The following is an 11,683-nucleotide window of genomic DNA, read 5'->3' on the forward strand; positions in this document are numbered from 1 at the left end:
ATTGGCTTCTGTCTTGGGGCTTTCACCCACTGGCACACCAAGCACTTACTGACGAACTCCGCAATCTCTCTTTTCATATCATTCCACCAATAATAACATTTCAAGTCCTGATACATCTTGGTGCTGCCAGGATAAATCGAGAACAAGGAACTGTGAGCCTCTGACAATAACTCATTCTTAATATCATTATCTGTTGGCACGCACAAATATCCATAATAAAGAAGACCACCTTCTGCTGATACCAAGAATTCACCATCTTGGCCTGACTCCACCCTACAAACTCTCTCCTCCAGATAAGGGTCACAACGCTGCGCATCAATAATTCTCTACCTTAGACTCGGTTGCACTGACAACTACATTAACTGTATCGTGACCTTCCCCACTGCCACTACAATCTCTGCCCGCTCTAGCTTCTTGCACAAATGAGTCTGTCTGCTAACGAGGGCTGCTGAATGAGCCACATTTCTGCTTAGGGTATCTGCCACTACATTTTTCTTTCCTGGGTGGTACAAAATTTCGCAGTCATAATCCTTCACTAGTTCTAACCACCTTCTTGACCTCATGTTCAACTCCTTCTAAGTGAAAAAGTACTTTAAAATTTTGTGGTCGGTGAAGATCTGTATCTTCTCTCCATATAAGTAGTGCCTCTAGATCTTGAGAGCGAAAACCACTGCTGCTAATTCCAAGTCGTGTGTGGGATAATTCTGTTCATGCTTCTTTAATTGACGTGAAGCGTAAGCAACTACTCTACCCTGCTGCATCAATATGCATCCCAAACCCTTATTGGACGTGTCATTGTAAATGAAAAAATCACCTGATCCATCTTGTACTATAAGAACCGGTGCTGAAACCAGTCTCTGCTTGAGATCTTGGATACTACTCTCATAAGCCTCATTCCAAATGAAAAGGGCTCCCTTGCGGGTTAACTGAGTCAATGGGGCGGTTATGCGAGAGAAGTCCTTTACAAATTGTCTATAGTAGCCTGCTAACCCCAGGAAACTGCGCACCTCACTGACTGTGGTTGGACGAGCCCAACTCCTAACCGCCTCAATCTTTGCAAGATCCATAGAGACTCCTTCCTTCGATACTACATGTCCTAGAAAGGACACATGCCTCAACCAAAAGTCACATTTAGAAAACATAGCATACAGCTTATTGGCCCTCAATGTCTCCAAAACTTTTCATAAATGCTCCTCATGTTTGGCCTCTGTCTTGGAATAAACCATGATGTCGACAATAAAACAATCACAAAGGTGCCGAGGAATTCCTTGAACACCCTATTCGTTAGATCCATGAACACAGCTAGGGCATTCGTTAGACTGAACAACATCACTATGAACTCATAATGCACATACCTCGAATGAAAAGTTGTCTTGGGTATATCACTGTTCTTTATTCTCAGCTGATGGTATCCTGACCGAAGATCAATCTTTGAGAACACCGTAGCTCTCTGCAACTAATCGAACAAGTCATTAATCCTGGAGAGTGGATATTTGTTTTTTACGGTCACCTAGTCTAACTCTCTTTAATCAATGAAAAGACATAACGATCCATCCTTCTTTTTCACAAACAAAATGGGTGCACCCCATGGTGACACACTAGGGTGTATGAAACCCTTGTCCAACAACTCCTACAACTGAACCTTAAGTTCCCTTAACTCTGCTAGTGGCATCCTGTATGGAGCTTTCGAAATAAAGGTTGTGCCTGGCTCCAACTCGATAGCAAAATCTATCTCCCACTACGGGGACAGTTTGGGAAGATTCTCTAGAAAAATGTCTAGAAAATCTCTTACTACTGGCTCTAAAGTCAAGGTGACTTCAGCCTCTCTAGTGTCAACTACGCTGGCCATAAAGCTCTAGGCTCCTTGGTGAAACACTCTACTGGCCTTCAATGCTGAAATCACTTTAGGTAAAATCATGATCTCAACCCCTCTAAACTTAAAACTGGCTCCTGTAAGAGGTTTAAAGATGACCTCCTTACAAGAACAATCTATACTGGCATGATTAGCAGCTAATCAATCCATGCCTAGTATCACACCAAAGTCATGCATATATAGAACTATCAAGGTCACATCTAATGCATGATTTGCTATCTCTACCTGACATGCCTTTATCTTTTTAGCTAATATGATCTCTCCTAATGGAGTGGAAATAGACAGTGCAAAGAGCAAAAGTTCTAACTCTAACATGGCATGCCTTACAAATACGAAGGATATAAACGAGTGCGAAGAGCCAAAGTCAAACAAACTAAAGCATGGTGCCCAAAATGGGAAGCGTACCTGTCATAACTGTGCCTGACTTCTCGACCTCGCGTGGTAAAAAACACTCTACCCTGCTGCTGCTGACGACTCGGGCCTCCCTGAAACGAGCTTACGGGATGGCCTCTTGGGTTCAAACACGTTCCTCCTTGGGCATTTCTTTGACATATGCCCCTTCTGACCACATCGAAAACAAACCAAAGAGCTGGCTAGGCAACGTCCTCAGTGATGCCTACCATAAGAAGTACAGATCGGCTTATCTTCCTTGACAGTCACAACTTGAGGGCATGGGCGAAACGAAAAAAACGATCTGATGCTGACTAGACGAACGACGCATGGATTGATTAGCTGATCTGGCGCACGAACAGGGCTGGCAGAATCTAGCGCAACATCAATCGAGAATGGCTGGGTGGATCTGGCGCGAGCGAATCAGTGGGCTTCATGGCTAAAGACGCGATCAAACCGGCGAGTGGCGCTAAATGGCTGAGGGTGGCAGCGGCAAGGGTTTTCAAGGGGGGAGGGGGGGTCGCACAATCAGTGAGGAGTGAGAAGGAAGAAAAGAGTGTTGTCTTTTCTTTTAAAAGAAAAAGAGAAATAAAATAAAATAAAATTTTAATTGATTTTTCTTTATTTTATTTTATTTTCTTTTATACTTTCCTTCTAAACACATTCAACCATAAATGTATAAATAAAATCTCTTCCTCTTCCTCTTCCTCTTCCTCTTCAAAACCAAAATTCCAAAATTAAAAGTAAAATTTTCAATTTAAAGAATTCTCAATAATCAAAATTGAATTTTCAAAACTCCAAAAATGTCCTCAAATAAAAGAAGTTACTAAAATTATACTACTAACAAAACTACGGGTGTTACAGTATACACACGCTATTCTTTCTAAATGATCGCATAGGCTTTACTAAACAATCGTCTAGCTTTTTCCTAAACGATCGCGCGCTCGAGTGTTAACTAAACGATCATCAATCATCTATACGATCGTGGCTATTTGTTAAACGATTGTGTAGTTTCTTCTAAACGATCAAGCATCGTCTATACGATATACATCATCCTTCTCTCACTTGCTTTATCGTGGTATATGATCTTTGTTTCTTCCTTCCCACTACCAAATCCAATAGAGCCCACACCTCCTGGATTCTCAGACCGAGAATACTGAGAGTTCTAAGTGGTGGTGTCCTCCCTGTTGCTGTGTTCGTGTGGAGACCATTCGTGGGTAGATGACCAGGTTATTTAGTGAATGATTGGAGTGGACTTTCCCAGCAAGAGCGAGAAGAGCATTCCTTGGAGAGAACGAGATTTTCTGTGAAGAAGAGTTCTTCAACTGGTACATGTTTCTTGTTCTCTTGTGGTTTAATTGTTCAAAGCATGCCTATAATTAGTTGTTAAAATGCATATCTATATTGTTAGATTGTAAATGCGGTAATTTTATCACAATGAGTTTGAAACGATCCGCTTTCACTCAGAGGTACTCTTGTATGAGAGTTCCTTCATTATTGAGTTGGCGACACGAGCCACTCTCACCCATACAAATCAAAGGACAAGCCCCACAGTCAGAAGTCCATAACTCATTCAGGATTGAGATTTGAAAGGATCGGATTCCACATCAGAAGCATTGTGAACATCTTACATCCCGCAAATTGATTTTTACATAAACAAAACAGTAAATTAAAATAGAATATACGTAGAACAAACATGTAAATAGCATGCTATAGGGAAAGGATAGAACTATTCTTACCTTTGTAGATTCCCAAGTTCCTAAAACGATCCTCTCAATGTTCCAACGAACAACTCCTCCGACGATCTTGAACACAAATGTTTCCTCGAACAATCTTGAACATGACCATGAAAGTAACCTTGTTTGTTATTCTCAAAGATTCCAATAGAAGGATATGTGATATCCAACTATTGGAAGAGGGTGGGGAGGAAAACTTTTCGGGAGAGTAGAGAAGGTTTCTTTTGTGGCTTAGGAAAATTGCACAATGAATGCTTGCAATTCTATTGTGTTCTACGTGTTCCTAAAAGGGCTATAAAGAAGATTTTATATAGAGAAAGGTCAACCCTTCTCTTAGCCTTTTCCAATTTTACCTTGTGCACAATTAATTAAATAAAATTTATTTAATTAATTAGTACATTATTAAATAACTATTTACACATTAAATCCAATTTAACGTGTATATATATTTAATTATCATAAACATCATATTTATAACACCTCTTTATTAATTAGTTAATTCTTTGTGAATCTAATTCACTTGAATTAATTATTTGAATCTCATTCAAATGTTTCTTTCCAACTTAATTTGATTAGATCACAGTCATAATTAATTATATATTAATCTTATTAATATACAATTTCCTCAAATTTATTTGAGCAATTCAAATCATCCCTCTTTAATATTCTTTAGTGAGCTAACAAGGGGACCTGGTGGACCTGTTGATCAGAAACTCCAACGATATGAGATTAATTGGCTAAACTCATTAACCAAGTTAATCAATATTCATTAACCGTGGGTACACTCCACTAAAGACCCACAGCTGCACTCTTCTCACTAAAGATATATTTCTATGTCCACGGATAAAGACCAATAACAGCAAGTTAGTCCTTTATGAGTGTTTGTAATTCCAACTAAGTCAAATTACTGTTTTACTCTTGGGTTACCTCTGACTCTTTAAGTACCAGTGCTCCTCTAATGAACAACCTGTTTATGGTCCAACCAATAAACAGAAATCCTTCTCGAGCCAATGAGAGGGTAGGGCCCTGTGTTCAAGTCCTGGAAACACCACTTAAGGGGACACTCATCTACTTACCCTAAAGACGCAAAGAAGTGAATTCCATCTTGTATTATTATGTTCCCAGCTCCCCACTTGGTCTTGTCCCCAAAATGGTAGGCATATTGAGTCGGCGAACTGGCCACCCTCACCATATAAATCAAAGGACAATCCCTCATGAACAGAAGTTCATAATATACTCAAGATTAAGACTAAGCTGCCTAAGTCATCCTATTGAAATAAGAATCTAACTAGTTAATGGTGCTACATCTAATGGTTACAATTTCGCAGTTCAGTCTTATGTAAACTCATTGTATATGATACCCCCACTCGCATGTCACCTACACGAATGCATTGGACCATTGAGTTCGTATCAAACACAAAGTGAGTTGTATCCATAGTGTCACCAAGATAAGGTACCCAACATTATCCTTATACTATAGACTCTTTAAGTTATATCTTGAACATTGATCCCTGTATGTCTCCACATACAGTTCAAGATTCATAAAGCAGCCTTGAATGTTAGTTTATTGGATTTAGAGTTATTAAGACAAAATAAAAAACAACACAATAACATTTATTGATTTAACATATATCTCTTTATTGATGACGGCCAATTAATAACATTTACTATCTACGAGTTTTATGGCATAAAACCCAACAAGATCGAGTTACATATGGTCATCCTATGAAATATTAATCTCTTCAGTCAATAGTGTTAGATTAATTATTTATTGATTTGGTTTTATATAAACTCTTTGCACAGGATACCCCTACTTGCATGTCTCCACATGAACAGATTGGATCAAATCGTTTGTAACGATTACAAAGTGGGTCATATTCATAGTGTTACCAGGATAAGGTACTCAATCTTATTCATATACTATAGACCATATAGATTATCACTTGAAGATGATCCACCTTATGTCAATCACATACTGTTAAATAAAATAATATTGGATTGAGTTATACAAGTCCAAATATCAAATAAAATAACCTCTTTATTTTATTAAATAATTAATTTATTTATACATTACAAACCACGGAATTTAAGGTATAAATCCAAACATATTATAGGGAAACTTGAAATGAGATATTTGGCATCATAGACAATGATGCTTTGGGTTATACCTACCACATTGTGCAGTGTGCACCAATAGAAACCAAAAAATGGCATAGTCCTCTAGGCGAATAATAAAATAGGCACCTTTGAAATATGCTTCTCAATTTAGATCTCATCTTTATCATTAAATGTCAAAACTCTCACACGTTATAATTGGATTTTTTTTATTGTGACTTAAATAATTACGACATATACTCCCACTGAGAAGTTAGCCATTCGCATTTTTACAAATATATTCATGAACTTAAAAAAAAAAGAAAAAAAAGAAAAAAAAAAAAAAAGAAAAATCGTTTTCACCTGAATATAGCGACGTAGATATGACTCATATTATTTATTATCTACAAATTGATCATTTAACCCTCACTCCATAGTTATTAAACTATATATATAACCACACTCTCATATTAATTTTCCAACGTATATCTGATCATGAACTATCATTATATATAATCTTTAAATTTTTGTTCTATTTCAATTTACTTCTAACAAGTTTAAAGAGTTTCAATTTGGTTCATATAATTTGGATACATGCCACATCTTTTTCTGAGGTGACAAAAGAAAAAATGAGATCTAACCTATAAAGAAAAATACATTTTTGGTACATAGAAAAATTTAACCACCCTACAAGAAAACGTCCATTTCCCGACGCTTAAAATCATTGGAAAATGGCAACAAACGCATTGGGAGATCCACTCCCGACAATGAACTAGTCGTCGGGAGTTTGGTCAGGATATATCCTTGGGGAGAGCATCTCCCGATGCTTCATATACTACGTCGGTATTAAGAACTTCGATGCATTTATAGGCATCGTCGGGAGTTCTAGACATTTTTGTCAAGAGATAGTCATTTTTAAAAAAATTAAAAAATTAAAAAATATTGTTGAGTTCATTTTTGTCTTTTGTCTCTTGAAGTAACTTCACGAGACGTCTTGTGAAGTTACTTCACAAGACAAACTTATAGTAGGTTGGAATGTGAAATTGAAGAAAAACTTTGTCTCGTGAAGTAACTTCACAAGACAAACTTATTACTTTACAAGACGAACGACTTACGTACGAACTCAACTTTACGAGACAAACGACTACTTTTCAACATAAAAAAATATAAGACTACTTTTCAGCATACAACATTAATCGACAATTTTCCATAAAGGTACTAATCCCAACCCACTCCACACAACATTCAAACTTCAATATTAAATTACACAAACACACATAAAAACTCCACAAAACACAATAAAACACATTAAAATCTAGTTGTGTACGAATACTAACCTGAAGTGTCACCCACACAAGATTCTGAGTCGCCTAGATATGTCTCTTGCTCCTAGAATTCGTTTTCTGCCTCATGTTTCCTATTAGTCTAGACAATAATTAAAAACGATCTAATGGCACAGTCAATATTCAAATGCCAGATAAGTATCTTCTTTATTAGTTCTGATCTAAAAGATGATCATCCATTGTGTGACTAAACTAGAACTACAAACATATGTACATATTTTTTAGAGATAAACTGAAACTTTCATGGAGGAAAAAGGAGTATCTTAAAGGCTATAGCATTGAAGTAGCAATGCAATTTTACTCACCAAAATAAGTACTCATCTTTATAATTCATCTCCAGCAGCTCATCCAAGTTAGAGTGAAAATACATCAGATATTATCAAGAAAGTTATTCCAAAGCATTGTAAAATTATTTTTTCATGGATACGAGGATTTCGATATATATTAGAAGTGAGATCTTTAAAGATCACCTCCATTTGTAACTTGGAATACAAAGTTGCTACTGCATGTTCCAAGTAGGCCATACCCTACCGAATTTTGAATGTTTAGTAATGGACAAAAGCAAGAGAAAACAGAAAGTAAAATAATACGAAGAATTCTGAATGTTTGACTCCAAGATAATTGAAATATTTGCTCTTAGTTATTAAATAGAGTAAAAAAGGATGGCGGAGATTAAAAGATATTAATAGCTGAACCGATCCATGATCCACTACGATCACTTTCTCAAAACTGGATCAAATTCTTACCACCTAGGTGCTTAAATTCAGTGGCTCGAATTTCATTGATGGTTTTTGGATCGTGAAATAGTCGTAGTCTCGACATGAACAAAGTAACAAAACCATGAAAAAATTTTCAAAAAAAAAAAAAAAAGAAAAAAAGAGGAGAAGAAACCTACAAAACAGACGATGGATGGCAAACAGTGGACGAAAAGAGGTGGACGATGGCCGAACGGATTTCCAGCAACCTCGATTTGGGGTCTCATGCGTTTGACCTGCTAGGGTTTAAAGAAGAAGAAGACAGATATGAAATCTGTTCAATTTGGGGTAGAACTCCCGACGGACAATGGTGTCCATCAGGAGTTCTCACACAACTCTCGATGCATTAATGATCTCGTCGGGAGTTTGACTAATCTCCCGACAGGAATAGGCAACCTGTCTGGAGTTTAGCCGGTCTTGACAAACCCTCACACCCAACTCCTGACCAATTGTTTTATTTTTTGGGAGTTTTTTTATATCTCCCGACGGTTATGGGAAGCGTCAAGAGATCCTTCATGGAGAATAGTCTTCTATTCCCATCTTCCGACGCCTACTTTTTATGTGTCAGGAGTTCTTACCAACTCCCGACGCCTCACTTACGGCATCAAGAGTTATGGAGCATTTCCGACACCATCCTTACGTAATCGGGAGAGATCCTCTCCTTCAACGGCCGTTTTAGACATCGAGAGAGTCTTTTTTCTTGTAGTGCCAAACTATGACCATCAAATTAAAATTTTTAAAACCTTGACAAAAAAATTTAAAAATAATGTGTGACTTATGTTTCTTTATCATAATCAAAATTAAGACAAAATCATGGTTTCTTAAATTATAGAACGGTCTAATAATTGGATAGAACTATTTTTTGTTGTAGATACTTTATTGTAATTAAAATGGAATGGTTTAAGCCAAAATTCAAATCCTTTCATTGTTCATTCATGTTGCTAAAAGATAGGTTTTTTTAATATTTTGAAGGGAAACCACACAAAATAGAAAAGCTTTCAATTTACCAAACACCCCTCATACCTATTTCTATCAAAATCATTCCTTGTTGGAAGATTGTGATGTGATTAAATGTGACAACCATATTTTTTTCCTATATTAAATTAATTCAATGTACTTTTTTTATTTTACTTTCTAAGTATTAGAAATATTTTTGATATTTCATTAATAGCATAAAATGAAAATGTAAAACTTTTTTGTGTTTCCATTGCCCCTTAGACAGAATTTATGATTAATATTTGATTGGGAAAGAACCTATTGAGAAATCTAGCAATCCTCTATTTACTTTCTATTTAATGATTATCAAATGTAGGTAAATGAGCTAACTTATTTATAAATATAGTAAAATACACTCTAGAGACAAATAGTTATCTATCATTAATACTGATAGTTACCTATCAATGTCTATCACAGATAAACATTGACATTTTGTTATATTTGAAAATATCTTATTCGATTTTTTTATTTGAAATCATTACCATTTTATTTATGATAGATATTTTTATAAAAAAGGTATACATAAAAAGATGATAATTGTGGATTTATGGGTTCTATGAGGTGATTTGTCAGCATCAGGTATCTCTTTATTACAAGAATTATTATTAATTTTATAGTTAGATTATTTAATTGTTATAATTTATTTTTTTTAAGTTACAAAATTCTCCGTCATTATAATATCTCTCAGGTTAGAGTGGGCATAGTTTAGCAATATACTTAACTTATATCTAAGGCTTAAAATATCGATGTCGATGAAAATGTCAAGATTTAAAGTGATATAGAAATATCAATAAAATATTGATGTCAAAGGATATTTTTGAAAAAATTATAGAGATGAAAAATTTTATAAAAAAATGCATTTAAATTAACAAATAGAACATTTCATGTTTCTTAAACAAGTTGACATATTTGTCATTTATATATATTACCATTAATGGCATTTATTACTTAATTTCTTATGTTTCGTGAACATTTTATAATATAATGAAAATTTCAATTCATCCCTTATATCAATATCAAATCTATAAAAATATGAAATTATAGATTAAAACATCGATATGACGATGAAAATCTAATACCATGACTATCAACATGAATTAATAGTCATATATATTTACTTGAAACAATTAAGAGCATTTTCTTTCCAACGAATAAAAATCGAATAAGGTATCATAGAATTTTTAGGTAAAAATCTTTTTGAATATGATAAAATTTATGAATATGCAATAGTTAAACTTGAGGTATTAGATTGTAGCTCATTTTATATACAGTCGTAAATTTGATTTATACGTCTTAAGATTTAGGATTTGTTTGGACTGGCTTTACCTTCTGTAGGGTTGTCATGCTCTATTTATAATGGAGTTCAAGAGTATTTCTTATCCCTATAAGGTTAAATTTCTATTATGTTTACCTATTTGGAAATTGGATACTCAAAGGTTGGATTTGGGTCATTCGAGATGTTCTAAAATAGAAGGCTGATTCGGATTGGCCACTCTCGAGAGACTCATTGGTCGTGAAAGTTTAGTTGGCCTTGACCTCGACCTTCGATCAACCAATTGGGCCAATTGTTTTTCCTCTATTTGGAAGAAACTCTCTCGAGCCCACTTTCTATCGAGTTTGGGTTTGTTTTTAGGATTAGATAACTCTTCTGTTTTTACTTTATCTGGTTGAAAATCATTCCTAACAAATTCAATCAAGCCTATTGTTTTTTCTCTTGGTTCGAGGACATGTTAGTTCAAAATTAATTATTTATGAGAATACTGAATATTCAACGTATACATCATCTTATGTGTGAAGAATGTGCGTTAAAGTCCAAACTTGCCTTTGCACGTGCAAGTTCCTTCAAATTTTAAGAATATTATTTTTATTATTTTGAAGAATTTGAATTTTATCATTTCTAATTAATTTGAATTTGACTGGAATAATTGGAGTTGTAGCTTGTATCTCAGTTGAGTAGTCTAAATTTAATTGGATTTATGGTGTAATTTAATTTTCAAAATTTTGGAGGAGAAATTTTTAATTTAACTCCTCGTAATAGGCATATATACATGAAACCAAAAATTAGGTCTAAAATGTCAAACTACTCAAATTTTCGAAAAAAATGTCAAATGACTTTCTATTTATGTCATAGATAAATAAAGTTACAGTTTTGCCCTTCCTTTTTTTATTTTTTTTTCTTTGATTTCTTCTTCCCAGTTCGTTTCTTCTTCCATAGTTCGACCGATCTGGTCTTTTTTTCCTTCTTCTTTTTCACCTCTTCTTCCCCAGATCGTATCGTCTTCTTCTTTCTCAGATTGTGAGTCGTCTTCTTCTGCAGCACAACTATACTTTCTCTGCATTGCACCACACGAGCAAATCAACAAGACCAACTTCAGGTAGAGCGAACGAGAGCGAAAGGCCAAGAGGGCAAGATTGAGCGAGAGCGAGAGGCCGATTTTAAGAAATCACTTGGAGCTAGAGACCGATATTTCGTCCTATAATCCATTGACCACTTGA

At 35.2% G+C, this 11,683-nt stretch overlaps 1 protein-coding gene across 1 annotated transcript; it reads right to left on the reverse strand.

Moving 5' to 3' along the window:
* Nucleotides 1–38: 38 nt before the first annotated feature.
* LOC150029965 (uncharacterized) lies at nucleotides 39–563 on the reverse strand (the record flags this gene model as incomplete). Its single annotated transcript, XM_090310214.1, has 2 exons — nucleotides 375–563; nucleotides 39–308 (listed from the first exon to the last, which is right to left on the reverse strand). Coding segments are annotated over exons 1-2 (459 nt in total), but the record flags the coding sequence as incomplete, so codon positions are not given.
* Nucleotides 564–11,683: the final 11,120 nt, after the last annotated feature.

Source organism: Benincasa hispida, unplaced genomic scaffold, assembly GCF_027475165.1.
Source record: "Benincasa hispida cultivar pf3 unplaced genomic scaffold, pf3_genome.v1.1 HicScf744, whole genome shotgun sequence".
Classification (NCBI taxonomy): domain Eukaryota; kingdom Viridiplantae; phylum Streptophyta; class Magnoliopsida; order Cucurbitales; family Cucurbitaceae; genus Benincasa; species Benincasa hispida.